At 41.1% G+C, this 25,921-nt stretch overlaps 1 protein-coding gene across 1 annotated transcript in view; it reads right to left on the bottom strand.

The window, feature by feature from the left end:
* LOC102856993 (receptor-type tyrosine-protein phosphatase N2-like) overlaps positions 1 to 25,921 on the bottom strand; it is a 1,387,447-nt gene that overhangs the window by 88,970 nt on the left and 1,272,556 nt on the right. Inside the window, exons 15-16 of the mRNA XM_006887690.1 lie at positions 24,675 to 24,822; positions 3,248 to 3,321 (exon numbers count right to left, since the gene is read on the bottom strand). Of these exons, the coding sequence (XP_006887752.1) occupies positions 3,248 to 3,321; positions 24,675 to 24,822 (222 nt within the window). The remainder of the gene's footprint in view (positions 1 to 3,247; positions 3,322 to 24,674; positions 24,823 to 25,921) is intronic.

Genomic DNA, 25,921 nt, shown 5'->3' on the forward strand with positions numbered 1-25,921 from the left:
GCACACACACCCTTTAGTGCCTGTCTGCATGAGAGAGTGTCAAATCTATGGGACAGTTTCTAAGGACGATTGTGCTTCTGTGCCAACCAGGGCTGTCCATGTTGAGATTCAGCTTGAAGAGCTCCTATATGAAGACATTAGAACCCATAAAGCAAAAGGGTTGAGAAGAAATGCTTTATTCTTCATTCTGGTCTCATATTGTTCATTCTAGAGAAAAGAGACGTCAGCAGGAAGAAAAATCACTTCCCTACCCCACTCCCCGACAGATAGTTTTAAGTCGATCTCATTCATGTCCACCTTTTAGGGATCATGCCCTGTGCAAAGCCAGATTTCATGATATATGTTGCTGTATGCATAATATATTATTAAGTGTCATTGACTCATAGTGACCCTAAGAACAATACATCTTTATAATTTCTTGATATACTTGATCTCAATTCTGCAGCCAGTGTCAATTCACCTGCTTGAGGGTCTTCCTGTCTTTTGTTGACCTTCCACCTTTCCAAGCATGGTGTCCACTCCAAGGAATCGCCTTTCCTAACAACATGCCCAAAGTATGTGAGATGAAGCTTCACCTTTTTGGGTCCAAGGAGCAACTTGGGTGCACTTTCTCTAAGATAAATGTGAGACTTAAGTAAATCCATGAGGCTGTGGTTTGTTTTTTTCCAGTTAGGATGGATAGAAAAATACTCAACACCTCACAGTGTGGCTAAGAAAGGCTAAATTAATGGCTCCAAGTGAGCACAGTGGCAACACAAGATGAAACAAATCTTTAAAGTATGCCTCTGTTGAAAGAAAAGAAATTAAAGCCATGACTCATTTTAAATTCTAGGCTCAGGTGGGTGTAGACTAAGTGTGATAAGCTGATTCTTCACTTTTAATCCACCCTTTCAAAGCCAAGTGTGGTATGTCTTATTTTCAGTGTGTGGAGTTGTGAAGTTTCTATGCCAAAATTGTAATGAGCTAAACACGATACACTCACGGACACACAGAAAGCCAACAGGAAGATGGTCCACTGGCAACAACTTCTGTTTATAATCAGATGGATGATGCTTCCAAGCTCAAACCTATGACTAAGTGACTAAAGCACGACTGTCAATTTGCTCTGAGAGCATGTTAGCAGCCTGGAGAATGACCGGCACCATCACTCAGTAATCTACATCGTCACCAGTTCCCTCCTTTAGACTCCCCAGAACAGTGTGATATCTTCTAGGAACTATAATTTGATCAAATCTACATTTGAAACCGTCAGGAGATGTCTCAGTGCTTCCCAGAAGCCCAGTCAGAGAAAGGGGTGGACACTGCAAACTCTGTTCCTCAGAAACAACAATAAATCTCCCAATAAATCTCCACCTGTTCTCTGCCATTAGATTAAAATGCTGTCAACCAAGCTCTCTAAAAAAAATTCTACCTTTGAACTGTTTCATTTGACTCTCTTCACACCTACTGTCACTCTAACTTAATTCTGAAAACCCAGTTGAATTAGCACTTAAATCTGACTTTTTAACCTCTCTACCATTCGCTTCATCTCTTGCCTTTGTTCTGCCTCTAGTGGGCTCCTGATTTCCCCCTCTTCAGCCCAATCCACTGCCCGCAAGGTTCACCACAGAGGAAGAATATTGACGTGGTCAACAGGAGTGATAGAGAGCTGACAGGACAAGATCCACATCAGGAGTGGGCCATAAGGAACTCTCGGGCTAAGGGGAACACTGTGATTCACAGGGGTCTTTTAACTACCAGGCTATAAGAAGATGCAATGCCAATTTTTTCAGAAATAGAAAATACTTCAAATCTCTTACACTTCTCTGTGTTGAAGGTGTTAGCTGTCAGATAAGGAAACAGTCACAAAATAATCTTTCCCTTTTACTTTTTTGCGTTGCTTGTTGTTGTTTTTTGTTGTTTTTTTGTTTGCTTGTTTTTTAAAAAAGAAAAGCTTCCATTCACTGGTAGAACCTGAAGGGAACTAATCTATAACTTTGCATTTCCCTTAGTGCTGTTTGTTTTAAAACTACGAAGTCTAGGTTTGATTTTCCCTGAACCTTGGAAAAACTAGAAGAGAAAACAGCTCTAGAAAAGGGAAACAGAACCAATCAAGAATTTTTCCTATCAAAACAACTATGAGATATCATCTCACCCCAGTCAGAATAGCAAAATTTAACAGAACAGCAAGCAACAAATTCTGGTGAGGTTGTGAAGAAACTGGAACCCTTATTCACTGTCAGTGGGAGTGTAAAATGGTGCAACCACTGTGGAAGGCAGTATGGCGCTTTCTCAAAAAGTTGCAAATACAGATACCCTTTGACCCAGCAATTCCGCTACTAGGAATATACCTCAAAGAGACCATAACTGACATCCAAGCAGATATATGCACACCATGTTTATTGCAGCTTTGTTCATAATAGCAAGGAGTTGGAAACAACCTAAGTGCCCATCAACAAACAAATGGATACAGAAGCTGTGGTATATTCACACAATGGAATACTACACTGCATTGAAAACCAAGGAACTCACGCAATATTATTCAAAATGTGTGATCCTGGAGGACATTATGCTGAGTGAAGTATCTCAGTCACAAAAGGACAAATTCTGCATGATGCCACTGTTGTAAAATAGGACTGACTTCTGGGTTGGGGGGAGACTGAGAAAGATGGGTTCAATAATGTATACTGCACTTAAACAGATGAGGGAGAAAACTGTTTAAGACGAATATGTTATCAGGTATTTTTGTCATGACAGGAGTCCAGAACAGAGGCTGCATAGTGGAGTGGAGGGATTATAAAACAATGAAAGAATTTTTCTTTTACTTTTCCAAGAGGGTAGTGTACTGTGGGGGGGGGGGCTTCTGAAAGGTGCGGAGGGGAGAAAAGTGCAACAATGAATGAATGGAAATCCAAAGTCTCTAAATTTTTATTGAAATTAATGATAAATTTTTTTAAAAAAAGAATTTTTCCTAAAAGTCATAGGTTCCTCGTAGAAAACTGCTGAGTCTCTGGTGGGATTCTACACACAACTAGATGTATCACACCATCTCCACCCCCTTAATAAACACCTGTTGTCTCATTTAAAAGGTCCAGAGAAGAAATCTCAACAAGACAGGCTGGGGTCGAGAGCCTCTACAAGTATCTGCTGGAGGTTGGCCATAGACTCAGGACACACTGGCATCCTCTCTAGGAGCTTCTCTTTTGTGTAGCTTCTTCTGCTGATAAAGAAACCAGGAGCTGACTCTTAACTCTGGGGATGTACTTACGATGGGGCTGGCGTTGATGTAGTCGGAGTTGCTGTGGCTGTTTTCCGGTTTCAGCAGTATTCTGGAGTGATCATCTGCAAACAAGACCAAGAAGAGAGCAGTTAGGCTCCCTGGGTCTGCTTTGAGATCAGGTTATGCTGCTTTAACACGATGTTCATGCCCTTCCCCGCCTGCAAAATGCCATTCTAAAGGTCTCTCTTTGGGATTCTCCTTTAACGCTCATGTGCTGTCTTTCTAACATACTTTTTCTTTCATGATTCTTAGTTTTTAGCATAAGAGGTCTAAAAAACAGAGGGTTGGGGGTGGGTCAGAGAATGCAGTGTTCCCACGTGGGAGGATTTAAATGTTCTTCCTAATTTTCAGATACCAAGATTAAGCAGTCTTGTATAATAATTTATTTACAATAAATATATGTAAATTAGCTACACATACTTTATATATATTATTTTTTATGTATAAATACATATATATATAGTATTAACAATGATAGCATTAATAAAATGTTAGCCATGTCTATATCTTTGGTAGACATATCTGGTAAAGTGTAATCAATAAACATAAACATGAATTATTAAGCTACAGTAAAATATGCAAAACAGAAAGATTTTCCATCTAAAAGAGAAATCCCTGGGAGTGCAAATAGTTAAGTGCCTGACTGTACCCCAGAGATAAGCCTGAACGGCCCCCCACCACAGACGCACTCTGGGAGACAGGCCTGATGACCCGCTTTCGCTGTTGCACACGGGGAGCCCAACATGAGTTGACTGGATGACCATTATCAACAACTATGATCCAAAAAGAATTAAACCATTGAGTTCACAGGAACTCTACCACCTTAAAAGGCAAGGAAGAGGAAGCAGATGGAGAGGAACTAGTGGAGAAACTTACAAGTGAAACCTAGTGACATGGAAATGTATCGCACACAAGCAAAATAACGAGAATCATGTTGAAATCAGACACAACAATTGGGAGTAATGACAATCCTGATTTGTCAGGGCTTAATGCACACCATACGTGAGTTTTAATTTTCTTTCTGAAATAACCACCCTCCTGCTTTCGATGGCACACGTCTACCTTGTTTTCCAGGAAGTGTCTGGGGTTTTTTAGGATTATAGTCATTTCAGAGGGATCTTTGATGACCTAATCAGTAAGGAGTTGCACTGCCAACCCAAAAGCAGACAGTTCAAATCCACCAGCTGCTGGGTGGTGGGGATGGGCAGTGTGGGCAGTATTCTCTCATGTGATTTTTTTTAATTATTAAATTTTATTAGTTTTAATGAACATTTACAGGGATTTGGGGTTTTCATTCCTTCATTGCTGCAACATTCTCTCTACCCTCCTCCCCAGTTTGTTCTTCTTCCCCCACCATCCGAATGTCTGTTTTAATTGTCCAATTGCCACAGTGCTTGTCAAAGTCAGTTCTGATTAATCTCCTTTGTCAGTGTGTCCTTTGCCATTCTCTCATGTGATTTATACCCTCTGAAAACCTGCCTGAGAGAGAGCTGTGAGTGAGTTCTGGATTCCTAACAGCAACAACAATAATAACAACAGCCTTCTGTGAGAATAAGCATGAGACAGGGACCAGTCTGACAATGTCAAGTCTGGCCAAGTTCATGCGGGAAGAAAAGTTGCTGAGTCCTCCCTTTAACCTCTACCTTCTCTGGGTGGGCACCCATCTCTCTTTCTCTCTCTTTTTCTTCTGAAAGGTGCCAATGGGAGGAGTTAGCATATGCTCAATTCTGTAATCCATTGCACCAGTGAATACTTTCTTGAGGAAATAAAGGCACCATAGGGCTGAAGCAGTGGGAGGAAGGGTTTCTGGTGGGGGTAAATGTCCCCCTCTGGTCCAGCCCTCCCACATTTTCCTGAGGACCAGCTCCCTGCAGACTGCCTGGTCCCCCGTGGAGATGGCTCCCAGCTGTGAAAAGTATGTGCTAGCTGAGCTGTGGTGAAGATGCACACACTTTGCTTTTGTTTGTGTGCCTTTCATTTCTCTCAGGGGTTTTACTTCTTTTCTTTTTCCAAAACACATACCAGGGCTTGGCAAACTTGGTGAATCTTAAAACTGACTCAACCTGGAAAACATCTCCAGCGACCAAAATATCTGAATTTACTTAAGACCAGATTGGACACTGTGCCATCAAGCTGATTAAAATATCTACATTCCCAGGCACACAGACAGCTTCTGCATTTCTGAAACACGATAGGACATGGGTGAACCTTAAAACCATTATGTTGAACGAAAGAAATCAGACACAGAAAGAGACGTAATGTATGATCCACTTCAGTAAATCAACTCTAGCAAATGTGGAGAGACAAAACTGTTTGTGGGACAAATGTTGAGTTACTGCTTAAAGGAGACTAAGTTTCTGTTTGGGTTGATTTAAAAAAACACCATCTTTCTAAAATGGACAGTGGTGTCACTTTCACAAAATGGTGAATGTAATCGTTGCTAAACTTACACTTAAAATGGTAATGTTTTGTGACATCTCATTACCTTAAAATTTTTAAAAATTATTAATCTTAACTTTTAGTAGAGACAAGATAAGAAATACCTAGAGCCAGGGAAAAAGAATTTCTATTTTACATGCTATATTTATATTCAGATACTTATGTTCCCAAATGTTGTGGAAATGTTCTGAAGGTATTTATGCTTGTAGCTGCCAAATCATTGTACTAGTTTTTACTGGCAGTGTGAATAATGATACAAAGATCCTATTGGATTGAATGGCTTTGGGCTCCTGCAAACTTCTTCTTAAGGAATTGAAAAATTGGCAGTGACAAGAAGTGGAAATAAAATTTAGCAGAAAAACTGGTCAACTCTGACATCTGAACCCCACAGAAACACTATGATTGAAAAAATAAAGCGTAAGCAGCTCACTTTCCCAGTGTGATGTCACATGGACGCATCAAAGCCAGAGAGGAATGTTTTACTCAGAAGTGTGTCCCCTTTTCTAAAGGGGTGCACTGAGCCTTTTGTCCCCACCTGCACGGGACTGCTGAATCAAAGAGCAGGACTTCTAGCTGCTTCCCGTGGGCCTCACAGGAGCCCAGCCTCATTATAAATATTTTCAACACAGGCAACTTCAGGCACTTGTGGTAGCGGCAAGCAAGGACTGCTCCTGATTGTCTGAGAAATCTATACAAAGAACAGGGTCACCAGCAAAAGAAAAGCGAGCGAGGGGCTGGGGTGGGGGAAAAAAGAATTACAGCTTGCAAATTCCCAGCTTCAGGAGTTGCACGTTTTGAATGTGCTAAATGCGGCCAGAGACAAACCGTCCCTCCTTGTGGGCTGAATAGGCACTTAAGTGAAAGCCCAGGCTTTGGAGAGCAGGCTGCCTGCTTCGTATCTGCACAAAGGGGCCATGAGGCGCTGCTCTGCAGGCAGCAAGAAGCAACGAGGAGGCAGCCGGTGCTTTCGCAGAGTGTCGATGAATAAGTGTCAGCTGGACCTTCTAATCCAGAAATGAAGAAAATACTTTACATGATTGAGAATCTCACTAAAACATACATGCACCTTTGGGAGCATGGCCTTCTGAGAGGCCCTAGGGACAAAGTGTCCTGTGCCCCTGAGCTGAGGCTTGAGAGCTCGATTCCAATTTGATAGAGGTTTTGGCAGCATTTCTAAAGCATCTCTTTTTTGAGAACTATTTTGTTAGCTGTTTGTCCTTTCTCTCTTTATCGAGTTGGACGGGGCGGATATGAACAAGCCTGGCTGGTAACTGAAAGGCTGGAAGTTGGAGTCCACTGAGAGGTACTTCAGTAGAAAGGCTGCTAGCTCTTTGGAAGAGCTTCGAGGGCAAAACTCAACCCACACTGGTCTCCCTGAGCAGGGAGCTACTAAAAAAAAGCCAGTGTTCTCCCACCTTCCCAGCCTGTGTTTGCTCTTGTAGCAAGAGGCTGATTCTACAATGAACTGTGAAGTGAATATGTTTTTATTACTGAAACCAATTTTACCCTCAATCCGAAACAACTGGTGCTAATTGGCTGCATGAGATTTACTTCACTGGCTAAGTCTCAACTCTTCTTTGAGTCCCTCTTCCTAGTTATTGACTAGAACTATCTGTCAGATTTAATAAACGGCAGAGAATATAGAGTTCTGAATAATCTGAATGATAGGATTAACATAGAAAGATCTTGCATAGCTGCCTCTGTTCTTTTAATGATGCCAAGTGTGGACACAGTGGCATAGTGGTCTTTGAAAGTCTCATGCAAAGTCCAAAAGCAAGTCAGAAGTAAAACCAGGGCCAGAGTTCATAAGACTAGAACTCTCTCTCCAGTTTATGCTCAATTTCTGGAATACCACTCCTCTTCCCAGGATGAAAACAACCACCACCACCCCATTTCTCTGGGGAGCAAATATAACATAATGACCTGAATTTTCTGACAGGAATTTAGAATAACCTAGATATGTCTCCTTTAACAATCAGGAGTGTTCTTTAAAAATTTAGTCTGAGAATTCACTGAGAAACCAGGAAGACATGGAATTCAAGTGCGGTCTTTCTTGATCTGGCCCTGTAACTTTTTAAGCATCTTTTACCTAGTAACATATACAAGCATATGCTTCATCAGGAAGGGAAGGAGGAAAACCAGTATTAAGAGGAAAGCTGTTGAGTTAATGCACTGAATGTTTCCATTTCCAAACTCTTCAAGCCTGTGTTACATATTAGAAACTAATTTAAGAATATGTGTTATAAATGACTGGTTTAAGAATACTCTCAAAGAGTCTATATTTTCTAAAAGTGATTTCACCTATATAATTTTCATTCTTTGGGAATATTATGGCATAGACAGACAAAATGCTATTTTCCCATTTTAGAGTTGAAGAAACTAAGGCTCAGAAGGACATTATAATTTTGACAAAGGCCATAAAGTCAGTAGGTAAGAAAACCTCAAACTCATTGCCCATTGAGCCAGAACTGACTTATAGCTGACCCTCCAGTGGGTTTTCAGAGGCTGTAAAAGGCACTGGAGAGACTGTCCACCTCTCTTCCTGGGAGCAGCTGGTGGATGCAAACCCTTGCCTATGGGCTGGTAAGGCAACTCTCTACCCACTAGGCCATCAGTAAATAAGAATAGTGTTTTAATCCCAGCACTTCCACTTATTATCACCTCCAGTTGTCAACAGTTGACTCTGGTCAGTGTGTCAAAACAGAAATGTGCCCCTAAGGGTTTGCAATAGCTGAGTTTTTGCAAATACATCACTTCATTCTCAGTAAACCTTTCTTCTGGTAAATCTCAGTAAATCTTTCTTCCTCCAAACTTCTGGTTTGCAGCCAAATGCATTCCATGGGCATCACTTGGGATGTACACTCCTGTCATTTACTAACAAACCCAAATACTAACTCACTCTGGTCAAGTCGATGGCCACTACTTATTAGCCAGGTGATCCTGAGGTAAATTACTGAGTATTTTAAGCTGTCTGATTTCGCATCCAAAATCTAGAGTAAAAATATCCAAGTATATATATAGCATTCACTGTAATGCCTGGCATATGGCAAGGAATTTAGGAACAAGTTCAAGATTACAGATGGGTTGATACTTTACAAAGCAAAATTCATTTGAATTTGTAAAATTTATTCATGGTACATTTGTGTTGTCAGTAAATATAAAATGATGTTCATAAATGCCAACAGAAGAAACTAGTTCCAGAATTTCATTTTGATTATTCATAGGGTAAAATGCCCTTGAAGACAGCAAAGTACGGTGCTTTGAGGGATGCTGAAACTTCATCTTCAATTGATTTATCCTAACATTTGCTGTAATCAAGAATCTTCTCCCATCCTATGAGCACACATAGAAGGATAAGGACATGGAGCTCTGTGCCATAATATTATTTTGCAACATTGACCTCCTATGGATAGTATTTTATTGTAGTTCTTGGTTATGGTGGTAATAGTAAGTTAACGGAGAGCTATGGGTCAAAGCCTCCTGTCACCTGTGGAGGAATTCTCTGATGAATTAGGGCACCCGCAGAAATCATTGTCAACATTGGCACTTATTGAAGGGATTTCTCCATCTAAGAGGACTGCCAAATGTTCCTTTGAAGCTCTCCAGCTGCCTCAATTTTTGGTTAAGATTTAGATGAAATAATTTAAAAATTCAGGTGCCATATTTTCTTAACCTTGATGTTAGTGGGAATGCAGAGTGGACCAGGTGAATCCAGGACACTGTCCCTTGAATGTCAAGAACTCAAGTCTGATGGAGACCGAAGCACTGTGCTTTGATCAGTACATGGCTGCCCTTACAAGGCCATCTTGGTGTAAGTAACTACACATTCCTTCCCCAATTTCATATGGTGGTTTAATGTCATTGATGGTTTAATATTCTGCAACTGCATCTCCTGAAAATTGTCATCTCCCTAAACAAACCCAAGCCATTGGCACGGAGTTGGCTCTGAGCGATTCCGTGGAACAAAGGCAAACGTCCCCATAAACTTTCCAGGGCTGTCAGACCTTGACAGAAGCTGACTGCCACATCTTCCTCTCACGGAGTAGCTGGTGGGTTCAATTTGTTGATTCTTGGGTTAGCAGGCAACCACTTAAACATTTAATGCTGCTCTAATGATTTTAGCCTATTATACCTGGAAGTTACTATTGATTTGGATTTGTCATAGTTAAGGCAAAACAATGAAGTATCATACTGCATTTGTTTTAAGACTGAGAAACTAAAAAGACTTTGCATTTCTTAGCCGATCAGTAAACTAGAAGACAAGTGATGGCTCAGAAAAGCTAAGTCTTTTTTATAACGAGAGACAGCTCATATATATGTCTTTAAATATACTATCTTTCCTCAGTTAGTCAGGGTGTCATAAGGAATTTGGCCTCACTCAGACATTGATGTTAGGTGCCACTGAGTCAAGTACAACTCACAGTAACTCTATGAACAACACCTCTGAACCCTGTTTTATCCTGTGCCATTCTCATACTTCCTGACACACTAGAGCCCATTGTGGCAGTCACCATGTCAAACCACCTGGTCAAAGGTCCTCTTTTCCTTCACCAACCCTCCTGCCTTTTAGCCATGGTGTTGGAGAAGAGCACTGAATATCCCATCGACAACCAAAAGAACAAGTATGTCTTGGAGAGGGTGCAGATGGAGTGCTCTTTGGGGGCAAGGATGATGAAATTTCACATCACATACTTTGGGCATGTTGCTAGGAGGGCTAGGAGGGGCTATTCCTTAGAGAGGGGCATGATGCTTGGAAGGGTGGATGGGTGGTCACCAAAACAGAATACCTCTAAATCCTGGAAGTCCCTGAATGACAGGAGCATCTTTGCTATTCTTGTGGGCCTCCTGATATGACTCATGGTGGGCACCTAGAACCAAATGAAATCAACCCAGTTGTCTACAGGCTATGGCTAATGACTAAATTCACTCAGGAACAATCAATTCATCAGTCCTGTCTACTTAATGAAGAATCAATCAAATCTACAGTCAGCAAAGCTCCAGTGACCTTCTCGTCTTGGCATGACTCCACGTATGTAGTCACACTTTACTCCTGGAAGGATAACAGATGCCTTAATGACTGTCTGTGTTTGGAACAATCCAAGACTCTGCTTGATATGCCTCTTCTTTTGGCTGGTTTTCTTTGCTGCTTTCCTCTAATAAATAAAACTGTGAGTTTATTAGGCTTATGGGAGTTCTGTGGGTCTTTCTAGAAAATTACTGTACTTGAGGGTGATTTTGGAAAGACCTTAAGTTGCATCTGGTGTTAGAAGGAAGGTAGCCCATAGATTCTGTCCTCTAACTTTATAGTCGGACTCTGCATCCTTGCAGCTGGGTTAAAAAGCCTTCGGTAGGCCTGGCAGCCTGGGGACTATGCTCTTAAGACTGTGTAGCTAGGCTAACTTAAACAGGAAATAAATAGGAAATACGAAAGTAAATAGGAAAGTGTTCTCCTTTAAGCCTTTTGGAAACTCAGATCTAACTCTACAGATGATCAAATATTTACAAAGAAAGGCAACAGAGTTCTGTTCAGGGCCTCAAACACTTAACAAGAAAAGTAATAGATGCAGTTCAGAGCGTTCTTGGATCATAACAGAATGCTGCATTTGGACAAACCAGAACTGGCTGACCTCACATCTTCAGAAAGTGCTTTTCTACCTAAAGATAGTTGCCTAAAGATAGGCAATGCAAAATGAAACCTGCTACATCTTCCATCTCCCACCCAGGAAGCATGCTAACTACTGAAGAGCAGTCAAAGATGAAGAAGGAAGGACCTGTTTCAATTCCAAACATCAAAAGCAACTCCCAAAGAGGAGAGAAGGTAGCCTGAAATTTGGTGGCCATGGAGCTTGCTCTAATTTCTTATGTTGTTTTACCAGAAATCTCCTTCATCTCTCTCAGCTGGCGACCTATAGGCCTTCTAATTGATTATCTATAGGATTTCCAATTTGCCTGGTAGATGAAAGGCAGGGTAGACTGTTACAAGGGCCAAGAGCTCAGCATGGTTAGCATCCTTTAGGCAGTATTAATGGCACATGAACTCACCACCATGTATCTACATAGAAAGGGACACTCAAGACAGGGTGTGTGCAGTGAGCTGCGTGGAAGGAAGAAAGCAGATTCTCTGATCATTGTGCCTGGCAAAATCCAGCAGAAGTCACTGCAATTTTGTGGAGCTCCATGAGGACAGGCTGCTTCTCTTCTGGTCTTGCTTCTCCCTATTTGTCTGTTTGCTCTTTGTTCTGTTACTTCATCTCAAGAGGGTGTTCGTTTCATCTCTTAAATGAAGGAGTTGACCTCAGTGATCTAAAAGATATTGTCATTTCCAGAGAATGGGGGGACTCAATGGGAAAGTCATCACATAGACATGAAGCACCAAGCAGAGGACGTCAGCTGAGTAAAGGCAGCCTGCAGAATGAGAGGGCAGAGGAAGCAGTGTCCAGAGAAGCACACAGCCGCAGAGGTGACGAATGGCCGTGTGATGTTTGGAAGCAGCAAGGATTTGGGTATTAATCTTACAGTCACGTAAGTGCGGAGAGGTGGCATCAAGAGTGTCATCTCCAAATGCAGAGGGCGAGATGATGAATGGAGGGGAGTGTGGTAATGTTTGCTTTCAGTAATTTTGTTGCACACACATAAGAACAACTTTGCATAATAAGAGCATAGATAGCAACCAAGCAAAACCATGCCATCTGCATCATTCTACTGAGAGCCCATCAATCAACACACATTTATTATGAATCTACTCTGTGCACTGAACTGTGTTAAGCTCTATGGCTGCTCTGAATAAACACAAGATGCCCAGATGATAAGAGAAGTTCCTGCCTCCAAGGTGCTTCAACTCGACATGGGCAGACCACTCACACACGAATTTACAAAGAGAACTAGCACTTCTCATTTTATTGCAAACACATGGTGTAACTAGAAAAAAAAATCCTGGCCTTTATCTTTGCTGATTGACGAAAAGGAAGACTTTCTAGAGATAGGAAGGTAAGACGAAGGTGTCACCTTTCAACTGAAGGTCATGACCTTTGTAGGAAACTCATGGGTATAGGATGCGGTGGACAGGCTGTTGGAATGATGTCGGGGAACAAGAGTATTAGTTTCCCCCACCTCAGACTTATGATCAATTAGGATTCTTTTAGGTAAACTTGGTAAGACATTTGCCATTAATTTGATAGAGATTATAGAATAATGAGGAAGACTGTTCAAATAAACTTTAAGAACAATTACATGACAAAGATGAGGACAAAGATAGACAAAAAAGGAGGTGGTGGTTCAATGCTGGAATTTCCATACCAGTTCAGTTCTTGGCCAACATGCAATCACCACCAGTGGAGTGAGGTGTCAGTGAGGCATGCATGACGCCATGGTGCCTAGCAGGTTTCACAAGAGCTTCCAAACGAAAACCAAGACGACAGCTTTGGAAATTTCCTTCTGAAAAATCAGTCATTGAACACGCTATGAATCATAACATCTGGTTCCCATCAGTTATGGGGATGCCACAAGATCAGGCAGTATTTTGTTCTCTGTGCATAGGGTCTACAGGAGTTGGTAGCTGACTCAGTAACAGCTAACAAAAACGAGAGACATTTCTGCAAAGTAGTGGGAAACCGAAGAAGTAGCAAAACTTTTGGTTCATGTGCATCTATGACCAAAGTACAGGTCATGAGGGACAAACACAGTGGCCCATTAAGCCTTTCATGATCCATGGATGATACAGAGCTCATTTTCATTGTTTACCTCCAGTGTTTAGTGGGAAGCTGCTAGTCCACTTTTCATGTATGCTGCCACCTGGCGGGGGGCCTCACTGTGAATCTGAAGACACAGATTCCCACCAACTCCAGCACTGGAGAGCCCTTGAGACATGATTTCCATTAATTTTATAAAAAACCATATTACCTCAAGTAGATATATTTTTCACTTTATTCTATTTTCTATTTCATTCTATGTTTTCTATTAATGGGGGGAAAAGACAACCAAGCCACCCCAAATTCAAAGCAGAAGAACTCTGTCTTGTCTTGGTAGGACTGCGTTTAAGCACTGGATTACAAAGTAAAAGTTCAAACCTACCTCGAAGTGCCTCACTTTGAGTTAGAATAGACTTGACTGCCACCAACAAATGATTGTGTGTAAAGAACAAAAAAGCCATAATCACAAGTCGATCTTGGGTGGACTGGCAGGCTCATTGACAAGCTGTCACATTCTACCACACTGTCTTCCCGCATGCACCACCATCCACATCATCACAATTTAGTAAAACCCCAGTGGCTAATAATAGCACAAACATATTACCTTCTTTTTTACTAATGTCTTCCCTTTCTTTAGGGAGCTCTAGTAGCCTACTTCACTGTTAATCCGAAGGCCATACCTTTCTAGCAGTTCAAATCTACCAGGACTCCACCAGAGAAAGAAACAGAAGTGGCATTCCCTTCCTAAACAACATGTCTCTGGAAACTCTATGAAATTTTGAGAAATGATGATAGTTACAGAAAGGCTTCAGGTCTTTTGTTCATAGGGTCATTAGGAGTCATGCTCAACTCGACAGCAATTATCAACAACTACAAAACCCAATGGAGGGTCAGATATGAGTTGGTTCTACTCAATGGTCAGAAGTCATTTTTTGTTTGGCTTTTTAGTTTCTCTTTCTTCACTTATATTATGCTAATATGATAAAGGGAGTAAGTACAAGATCACATTTATTATCTTGTAGTTCTTTAGGTCAGAAGTTGAAATGGGTCTTGCTTGGCTAAAATAAAGGTCCCAGCAGGACTGGTTCCTTCTGAAAGCTTGAGGGGAGAATGCATGTCCTTGCCCTTGATGGCCTGGGTTCGAAGCAGTTTAGCCTAGTTCAGACATAGCTAATTAAAAGATCCTGGGATGAATCTAAATTTTTAAACGTGTGTGAATCAGATTTGTGAGTAAAAAATCATTGGTCAAAGATCTGCTAGGTACTTATTCTCCTTCTTAGAAAACAAGAACAGAATTGACAATAGATAGCAATCAACTTTCTTTACTTGTAGAGCCACAAACAGTACTGTTGGCTCAAAGATGACAGCTGAAGATTTTACTTTAAATATGTGTCCCTCTCCATGGTCCTGAAACCAATCCAAAGTCACTCATCAGAATTCGACATGTATTCTTTACAGCTCTTCTACATCTCTCATTCCAGGGCTTCAATAGATAGTTTTTTATTCTTCTAGATCATCCAAATTTCAAACAAACAGCACACCCACATGGACATGTGGGTCTTGCTTTCCTGAGTTAGACTGGAGAAACCCTGGTAAGATGTTGATGGGAATTCAAGATCAACTGGAGATGTCTGGAGAACTTATTCTACTGAAAAGATGGAACTGCTCTACAGGAAAATCAAAAGGAGTCATCAGACAAAGCATTAGGAAGATTAAGAAAAAGAAGAGAAAGCATGGGAAGGGAATAAGAAGCAGAGTTGATGAAGGTTAATTTTTCTTAAAAATGTACATCTTAGATGCTGAAGCAAGAAGTCAGTATAGCTACAAATCTGAATTAGCATGCAAATGATTGTTGAAGTGATTACAACCTCAGAAGAAAAGTGACAAAATCCTTTTAAGATACAGAATGCTAAGCATTAAATATATAACCATATGAGAAAAAAATTGGCTGTAGCATCTCTAGAAGACTCTAACTTAAGAGAGGTGAGAGACCCTAAAAGGAAGAGTTCTGTAACATAATGACCAATACTCCTTTGCAAGAAAGGGAGAAACAGACACCAAATAAGCCGATAGGGTCAAAATGTCAAAGGACATGTACAAAATGTATGGGGGATAAAAAAAAAGAACAAACCACAAACAAAACAATTCAGTGCCATTAACTCAGAAATGTCTCCTAACTGACACTCCCTCGGATTTCTGAGACTGTAAGTCACATGGAAGGGGACTGGCCATTTTCACCAAGGAGGTGTTGGTGGATCCAAATCACTAGACAGATGCTCCCTTTGAATCAGCAATGTAATTCCCTGTGGATAAATACTGAACAAAGGAGCAAACTTCCTAAGAGAAAAGCGGATAACTATCAGAAAGCTGATATCTAGGATGGGGTGATGAGGCCGAATACTCTAGTTTGTCTTTGTCATCTCTTTTGGAAAGAATATCTTTTCAAATCAGGAAAAAAAAAGGAAGAAAGACTGTTAATAGGGAGTTGAACCCAAGATAGATTCATAGATGAAAAGAAAAAAAAACAGTTACTATGGAGACTTTGGTTGCCAACTCAGGCTAACTTGGTAGCAAGTTTTCCAAGTTTCAGATGAGGACACAGAAGTGTGGGGAATCCTGTTTCCTGCAAGAATAATCAGAGAGGAGCAGAGAGATGCCACATGTCTGTTTATAAAGGAGGGGGAATAGTAGGTAGGTTCTGGGAATCTGGCAGGTCAAGTCCCACAGATTTGACCCAGTTACCAATCAGACTTCTACCTAGATGGTATGCGATTCTTTATGATATGAAGAATGTTCACTAGAAGAATGGCTTTATCAGGAACAAGTCATGCCAGGGGGGAAAAAGTACAGGTTATTTTGAAATAATAAGAGTCATTATAAAAACAGAAAGATAACTAGTAAGATATGTATGGATATCTAAAGAGGAAAGGGAAGAGGACCCTGGGGTAAATCCACAATGCGAATGAAAAATATTTTTTTTAAAAAAAAGAATAAAGATACAATACAGTCATGAATCTTGCTTTTATACCTTGCCCCCTAAAAAACGTTCTAAAATTAGTATATAGGCATATAGTATCCAGTGACTATATAATGAGTACATAGGTATTAGACGACATTGCTGTGTTGTTGCTTCAAGGTACTGTTAAGTTGGCTCCTACCTACAGTGCCGTATGCAAAACAGGACTAAATTCTGCCAGCCCCACCCATCCATACAACTGTTGCTGTGTGTGAACCCACTCCTGCAGCCACTGAGGCCATCCATATTGGTGAAGGTCTTCCTCTTTTTTGTGCACTATCTCCTTTACCAAATGAGATAGCTTTCTCTAGGGATGGGTCCTGTCTGAAATAGCATAACCACAGGACCTACGAGGGAGTTTCTAGCTATTCAATACTAAAAAGTATTCCTGCTGTAAGTTCTTTCAAGAAAGGTTTGTTTGTTCTTGCAGTCCATGGTTTGTTCAATATTCTTTGCCAACGTCATAACTCAAAGTGCCCAATTCTCTTTATTAACTGGACATTCACATGCGTGTGAGATGATTTAAAATTCTATGGCTTGGGGTCTAGTACTTTGGTCTTCAAAGTGACATCTTCTTCCTTAACATTTTCAAGTGGTCTTTTACTGCAGCTTTTCCCAGTAGGGATTTATTCTTTTTCTTATAGTCATAATTATGGAACTGTCCTTATACAGAGGAACATCTTCATGTTTAGGAAATACAAGCCAAGGTAGTTGCACGTCATGGCACCTGAAACTGACTGGGAAGCACCAAAAAGCAAGAAAAGCTCCCACGGACACATGGTGCGAAGATGCGAAATCTCACGTGGTATTCTGAACCTAGGTGGTGAGATTCAGAGATAAACATCAATTAAACATTTCAGTTTGACTGAATGTTTTAAACACTTTCATGATTAAAACATGAGGAACAGAAAGAAAACACTCTTCAGGAGTTTCAAACTCTGGTCATATTAGGCTTCATTAAACTTGGATTCTTTTCTCTGCAACAGAGAGGTAGTACTATGAACCCCATAGGGTTGTCAGGAAGCTTTAAGTCAGATGTTATGTCCGAAACATTGAGTACCGTGGCTAACAAGGAAGTGCCTGATGGGCACTTCTCAGTCTCATTTGGGTTCCTCGACGCCCTGATCCATGTGGGCTGCCCTGCAAGGCTCCCAGACAAAGGCTCAGCTTATTAAACAAGTAATCAGACTGCTCATTAATGGATCCGTGTCAGCATGGAGGGAGGACTCCATACTGCACTACCCTGTATTTATCCTGTTGAATATGTTTTTATCAATGACTTGAAGACACCAAAAATATGTTTATCAAATGTGCAGATGGCAAAGAGCTGAGAGGAGGAGGTGATATGTTGAATCAGGAATCAAAATCTCCTCGACAAACCGGAATAACAGGCAAAACCCAACAAGATACAGTTCACTGGAGATGAATGCAGAGTTCAATTCTTCTGTTAAAACAAACATACTGGAAAATCCATAAGGAAAAGTCCCTGAATTTTATGAGCCCAGTTTGTGACACGTCGATCAAATAATGAATCCAAACTCTGTGTGTGTGTGTGTGTGTGTGTGTGTGTGTGTGTGTGTGTGTGTGTATGCAGTGCCTAAACAAGTCATCACACCCACTGTTCTCTGCTGTTGTGGAGAAGCATAATTCTTCTGAAGACACAAAGTCAGAGTCTGTCCAGCACAGTGTCCACCCAGCTGCTGGTCTTCACCTCTGAAACCTCTCTCAGCTCTAAAATTCGGTAAACAACACTGGAACAGAATGACGAGAAGTACAGACTTTTATGCTACACACAGTCAGACATCTACCTACTCTATCTACTCATCTAGCTTCAGGTAAAAGAGTAAAGAGAATATTAAATCTGAACTCTGAGTGGTTAGAAAGTCAACATAGCATCTCATGGGAGCGAGTGGCCCGCCTTCTATTCTCAGCACTAGAGGGCACTGGACAGCTCCTGGAGGCCTGCGACATTGCAGCTTACACATTATATTTTTAGATGATCTTTGCCCTCCACAGCAATGACTCCAGAGGGTGGCTCTGTATGTGTCTAAAATGGTTCTCTTTCTTGCTTCTATTTAAAAAAAAGCCTACACAGATTTAGCTGGAATATTTTCAACAACAAACAGAGAGCTTTTCCAAAGCTCGAGGCCACAGAGTGTGCTGGCTCTGAGACCATACCAAACACTACCACATGCATAGACATATAAAAAACACACCCAGGGTAGGCCAGATCTCTGCATGAGAACTGGTTTCTGGAGATGAGAAATGTGTGCCCAGAACCTTTTTATACAGACAGAGAGAGAGAGAGAGAGAGAGACAGAGAAATTCTTGCACAGTCATCAGTTCTAAGGGAATTATCCATGTATTGATTTTAAAAAGGAAATCAGTAAAATTCATGGTTGCTTAGAAGTGATTAAAAAGCAATCTGGCACAGTGGCTTGGGCAGTGGTTCTAACCCCACAGTCACTTCATGAGAGCAAGATGCGGTTTTCTGTCTGCAAACCTTTACAGCCTCGGAACCCTACGGAGTAGCCCTGCTCTGTCATTTAGGGATGCTGGGAGTCAGAATTGACTTGATGGCCACAAGTTTAGTTTTTCTGCTTCAGACATGATTGAAGCAGCTGTTCCTCTAAGGGAATTCTACTTAGAGTCCAGAAAAAACTCCAGTTAGAAATGTATTTGGAGGAGGGCAATTACTTTCTGTTTGTTTTAAGGAAAGTTGTGAGCAGACAGCTTGCTTACTTTGAAAGTCCATTCCCTAGGAAAGGACATGTTGTTGTGTGTGTGTTATATACCAGTGAGTTGGAACCGACCTATAGTTGTGGGAGGAGATTGCTCCTCCTTCTCCCACGGAGCAGCTGGTGGCCTTGAACTTGCAGCTTCTTGCCACTAGACCACCCGAGCTCCCTAGGAAGGATATAACATCTGATAAAATAGGAGGCCCACAAACATCCATGAGGAAGGGAAACATCCATCCGTGAGGTGAACTGACATATTAGGCACAGCTCAGGCACAAGGACCCTGGAGATGGCAAAGGGCCGAGTTACCCTCTGGCCTGTTTACACGCCGAGTTGCTGTGAGTCAGAAGGGGCTCAACTCCAGCCACCAACTGCAGAAAGTACTGCTGTTCTTACGGGTATTTAAACAGATGTGCGCCTGTGACAGTTTTAAATATACATGCATTTCCTCCACCTAAAACAATCTCAGACTAGCTTACAAAAGTTTATAAAGGCAGCACGTGCAAAAGCCTTTAGAATGTGTCAGGCCTGGTTTAAAATCCCAACTTCCTCATCCTTCAAATACGGGAAATAATTCCTAGTAAGGATGAAAGGTAATCTAAAGTCAAGGCACAAGAATGATTCTGGCACGTGAGACGCTCACAAAATAATAAATGTTAACCAATGAGACTGCTATTTCACTCCTAAGGTGGTTAACAATGAGAATCTGAATTCTGGAAATTTCTAGTTTCTTCATGTGACCATGCCGGTGAGGCAAGGCCCAGGGGGAGGTCAGACCAATAGCATTGGTTTGTTTTTATTTCTCCAGGGACTAATGGTCTGTCCTTCATTCTTTCCTCCCTTCCTTCTCTATTTTGTTATGGTAAAATACATGAACAAAAACATGTGCCATTTTAACTGTAAAATTCAGTGACATTATTGCATATATCAATTACTACATGATCCATATCCAAGTGCCTCATGACCTCACAGCTCTTTATTAAGAACTTCCATTCCCTTCTCCCACTAGACTGGTCTACATGCATTAGTTAACAATGACCTTTTCAAAAGCCCGAATATGGGTCTACTTCATTATGCATCTTTTCCTCTATTTTTTATGTATCTGGGTCTTTTGTTTTTCAACAAAAAAGTTCAGTACTGTCTAAATATTCCTATTACTTTTCCTGTGTCTATTTCTTTCATTTCTTATTATAATCGAGAGTCAAAAATAACTTTTTGTTTAAGATAGTACATAAAAATAGTACCATGTTCCTGTTCTTAATTTTAAAAGCAGATGGGTGGAATAGCTCATGATTCTGTATAAAAGGCAAAAATCTTTCAAAAGTAAACTATATTCTTGAAACTTTTGCAATAAGCTAAGTGGACGCATTCCAGTGCCAGTTAATCAATTAATAAATATTTGTTTACTTCTCCCTGGGATGATAATGAGGACTTTTAAAGACAGAATTTTATGGGTTATAAGGCAAAGGCACCTCAAAAGTAGTGAGGCCTATTATTTTTGCTTTCCTATGCAATGTGCCTTGAGTTGCAATATTTAAGGATGCTTTGGGCAAAATAGTAAATAACCCAGAAAGTATTAAAAGAAGATGGAAAGAGTATATGGAGTCATTATACCAAAAGGAATTGGCAGACACAGGAGAATTTCATGAAACAATCTGTGAGCTAGAGTCTGTGGTGACGAAAGAAGAAGTTCAAGTTGCTCTGAAAGAACTGGCAAGAAACAAGGCCCCAGGAATTGATGGCATACTAATTGACATATTTCAACAAACAGATGCTGCCCTGGAAGTGCTCATCAAGTTACCCCAAGAAATCTGGAAGACAACCACCTGGACAACCAACTGGAAGAGATCTGTATTTGTTCTCATTCCAAAAAAAGGTGATCCAGCACAGTTTGGAAATTATCAAACAATACCACTGATATCACATGCAAGCAAGATTCTGCTGAAGATTATAAAAAAATAACTGGAACAGCACATTAATAGACAACTGCCTGAAGTGCTGGATGGGTTTAGAAGAGGCCATGGTACTAGGGATATTATAGCTAAAGTCAGATGGATGTAGGCTGAAAACAGAGAGTACTAGAGTAATGTCTATCTGTATTTCATTGACTATGCAAAGACATTTGACTGTGTAGATCACAATAAACTGTGGCTGACTCTGAGAAGAATGGGAATCTCAGAACACTTGATTGTGCTTATGTGAAACCTACACTTGGACCAGGAGGCAGTCATCAGAACAGAGCAAGGAAATACTGCTTGGTTCAAATTTGGGAAGGGTGTGCACCAAGGATGTGTCCTATCTCCATATCTTTTCAATCTATATGCAGAACAGATTATCAATTATAGAGTCTGGGCTCTATGAGGAGAAATGTGGCATCGGGACTGAAGGTAACTCATCAACAGTCTGTCTTACTCAGATAAAACAACCTTGCTTGATGAAACTGAGGAGGACCTGAAGTACTTGCTGCAGAAGGTCAAGGACTGCAGCTTTCAATAGGAATTGAAGCTCAACATCAAGAAAACAAAGATTTTTACCACTGGGCTGTTTGGCAGCATCATGATGAATGGTGAAGAGATTGAAATTGTTAACAGCTTCAGTTTGCTTGGCTCTACAATCAACATTCTTGGTACCAGCAGCCAGGAGGAAATTAAAAGATGAATTGCATTGAGAAAGTCTGTGTCAGAGACCTTTCCAAAATCCTGAAGAACAAGGATGTCAGTCTGGAGACTAAAGTGTACCTGATCCAGGCCATGGTCTTTGCAATCACTTGCTATGGAGAGAGCTGGAAAATGGCTAGGGATAAGAGAGGGAGAATTTATGTCTTTGAGTTGTGGTGCTGGAGCAGAATATTGAATATACCATGGACTGCTAGGAGAACAAACAAGTTTGTCCTGGAGAGGGTTAATCTAGGCTGCTCCTTGAAGGCAAGGATTCTAAAACTTTGTCTGACATACTTTGGACATGTTTCAAGGTGGGATTAGTCCTTGGAGAGGAACATCATGCTTGGGAGGGTGGAGGGACAGCGCAAGAGATGAAGACCCTCAGTGAGATGGATTGATTCAATGATTGGGGTAATGGGGTAGGTGTGTTGGAGACAATAAGATTGGCTCAGGATAGAACAAGGCTTGTATACATAGAGTTGCTATGATTCACAGGTGACTCGATGGCACATAACAACAACAATGCAACTTGCCAGATAAACTGTCTTTAAAACTAGACTGGCATTATTCCAGTACCAGGGAGAAAGATGGTGCAAGTAACCTTCAGGGTCCAAACTAAAGAGAAGCTGGAATCACAATATAAACTTGGCGGGTCACATTTGAGAGTATCTTGAAAGTTGGGAAATCAGGGTTTTTTTCTTGGGATTTGTAATGGTAAATTGGGCAGCAGCTTTCAGGATGACGTCAAAGGCAATAAGATCAAGAGAGACCCAAGTTGTGAGAACAAGAGGTAAGTAGGGGCTAAAAAATAGGCTATTTCAAATGAATGACTGATGAATTAAATTCGTATCAGCTAACATGGTAAAAGGGAGTAAATGCTAACACCAGTGACAAGGTGTCTGGTCTAAGACAGGAAATGAACAAAACTACTGCCCAAAAATGTGGGAGTTGATGTGGAGCAACATCCTAATTATACTAATTTTGTTATCATAAATACTTTATAATACATCAGTAGGGAGATCTGGTGGCCTAGTGGGTAGAGTTGTGCTGCCAACCCTCAGCAGGTGGTTTGAGTCCACCAGCTGCTCTGGGGGTGAAAGATGAGCAATTTCCTCCAAATGCTATTTATAGACTCAGAAAACCTACTGGAGGATCAGCTATGAGTCAATTCTGACTCAATGGCAATGAGTTAGAGTGAGACTAAGCTTGAAGAGATATGGAGCCACTTGGGGGTCAATAGTCGTCAACATACTACGCAACTTTAGTATAGAATCAGTTTGATTCTATGCAGAATGCAATGGCCAGGGGAAAAAAAACAACCCAGAAACTAAATAGGAGTTAAGAAAGAGACGGCCTTGTTACCCTTACTGGAGTTGGGCAAAGACCAACTCAAATGTAAGCAATACCATTCTCCCTTCCCACCGCTCCTTAGCATTCTGCTTGGGAAGAAAAGTAGATTGAAATAAAACAGCAAGATCTCTTTCAAGAAATTAAAGACTAGTAGTAAGGGATCTCCAGTGGCCTAGTGAGAAGAAGTTGTGATGCAATCTAGAAGGCACATGGTTCAAATTCAACAGCTGCTTTGTGAGAGAAAGATGGGCAATCTACTTCCATGTGATTTACTGCCTCTGAAAACCCACTAGAAGGTTAGCAATGGGTGCACAACAACAACAGGTTGGAATTGGGGGTAGGCAAGTCAAAGTTTGTTCAGTAAAGACTCACTCACCTTGGGCAGTACCACCAATATACTTGCTCTAGTCTAGCTCTCCTGATTGGTTTTTCTATCTCTAATTAGACAGTTGTTTCTTGACAATATATTACTGCTAACCCCAAGTCAGGCATATACGCTGACAAAAGAAGGGCCATTGTCGTCACTGGTGGAATTCCTGGGTAGTATAATTGGTTAACACACTCCACTGCTAACTGAAAGGGTAGATGTTCAAGTCCACGCCTTAGAAGTAAGTTGTGGCAAACTACTTTTGAAAAAGCAGTCGCTGAAAAATTCTATGGAGTCCAGTTCTGCTCTGGCATTTGCAGGGTCACCCAGAGTTGGAATCAGTTTGATGGCAACTAGTTTGGTTTTGAGAGTAAGAGGAGGACCCAGTCAGTTTACAAACAGCCTCTTTCTAACACCACCAATGTCACAGGCAAATAAAGAAATTATTTTCTCCTATTAACCCTTCCTTCCAGCTTTAATAGGCCCCAAGTGCTCAGATCAAAACCAGAAACTCCAAATGAGGATTTAGAATCCCTCTCAAACCAGAGAACCACAGGCAGCCAAGCTGACACATAACCTGAAGCATCACAGTTACCGACTATGTCCCAGGGAGTGGTGATAGACTTTGGAATACACTTTGGCACACAAAGAGGAACATGGAGCATCTCAGGATTCAGTAAAACAGCAACTGAGTAATAAAACCTGCCTGGTAGGGCCCTGTGGTCACTGCCTCAACTAATTCTACTGGCAGTAATATTTCAAAGAAGACAGTGTGATTCAAATTACAGATGGAAAAAAAGGCTCAGCGATTAAGAAACTTCTGTTAAATTACAGAGCTAAGAGAACATAACAGAGCAAATATTCCTCTTGGATTTAGATGTTCCCCAAATCCCTGCTACCATGGCCATGCCACCATATTACACAGGAAGAAAGAACTGTGGCTAGTTTAAGCTGGGAAGGCTTCACACAGGAGGTGATGATTACCACAGTCTTTAAAGAGGAGTTTAAGTTTCCCAGTAAAGACTAGGGTGAAGGGAAAGATCAGGGGAATGGCTTTCCAGTTTGTGAGAATGGCAGTCAAAAAGAAAGAGATGAAGATGCAGTTCCCACTCCTAGCAGAAATGCATGCACCATGTCACACAGGGGGCTGTACTCACATGTCAGGACGGCCAGGGAGCGGTTCTTCTGCATGTTCTCTTCCCGCTGTGCCACCAGCGAGCTGTTGGGCTCTGCCTGGTAGGCACACAGTGCCTCCCACTCCTTCTCCAACCGGTTCTTATTCTTCAAGTGGTCTTCCATGTAGGACTGAAATGAAAATGACAGAAGTCAGGAATGTGGCCCCTAGGTCCCAGGGAATGATGGGGTAACATGCATCAAAGGCCTACAGAGGATGGAGCCCACCCTCTACTTCTATGTAAAAGTTAGGGAGCTGGTCTCATGGGACAAATATTGCATAAGGTCATTATTGTAAAACTAGAAGGAGAAACAGATGTGTAAGATGACAAAAAGGGAAGGGAGAAGAGAAAAGTGGCCAGGAAATGGGAAAAGGGAAAATCATTAGGATACCAGAGTTTAGTGGGTAGATGGGTGTTTGTGAAAAAGTAGGAAAGATTCAATGGGGACTTGAAAAGACAAGGTAATAATAGACACAGGTCAGCATTAATTAATTTTATAAAACAATGTATGTTAATGATGAAATGAAACAACACGAATGAAAGACTGCGTGAAACACAGTGTACACATATGAAACACAATGGATATAAATTGTGCATGCAAACCAATATAAAAGGAAAAAAGTAATGCAGCAAATGCTGGAACACATTTGTTTGTTCAAAAATGCTTCTGATATGTGCACTACGGTTGGTGCGTGTGAGGCTGGGTAACATATACTGTAACATGCTGGGTCACCAGGCGTCAGAGGCGACTTAATGGCCTTTAATACCACTCTGGGTGCTCTGCCTGAGCATAAAAACACATAAACCAGGAAGCAGACTCCACAGTTATTTATCAGTTGACTAATAACAAAGGATACCCACCACCAAACATATACAATTAATAATCCAAGCACCAATATGGAAAATAAGCTTCCAACTAAATAGTAATCATTGTGCATCCCCTTAAGTCTTCTTAAAACAGAGTAACAGTTTAGCTCAACTAGTGAAACAGATGTATCCAGAGCATTGTGATCTTTCATGAACTACCACCTAAATGGGATTAAATTGACAACTCAAAAGCTCAGGTGGGCAGTGAGTACCTTTATCTTAATGGGGAGGAACAAGTAAGAAAAGGAGGTGAGAATGGATATACAACCTATTTACAAACGCCAATTGGATACTGTGGCTTAGTGGATAGGGAATTGTACTTCCAAACCAAAGGCAAGCAATTCAAACCCACCAACTGCCCC

Source organism: Elephantulus edwardii, unplaced genomic scaffold (assembly GCF_000299155.1).
Source record: "Elephantulus edwardii isolate Elephantulus edwardi_28Jun2011 unplaced genomic scaffold, EleEdw1.0 scaffold00060, whole genome shotgun sequence".
NCBI lineage: Eukaryota > Metazoa > Chordata > Mammalia > Macroscelidea > Macroscelididae > Elephantulus > Elephantulus edwardii.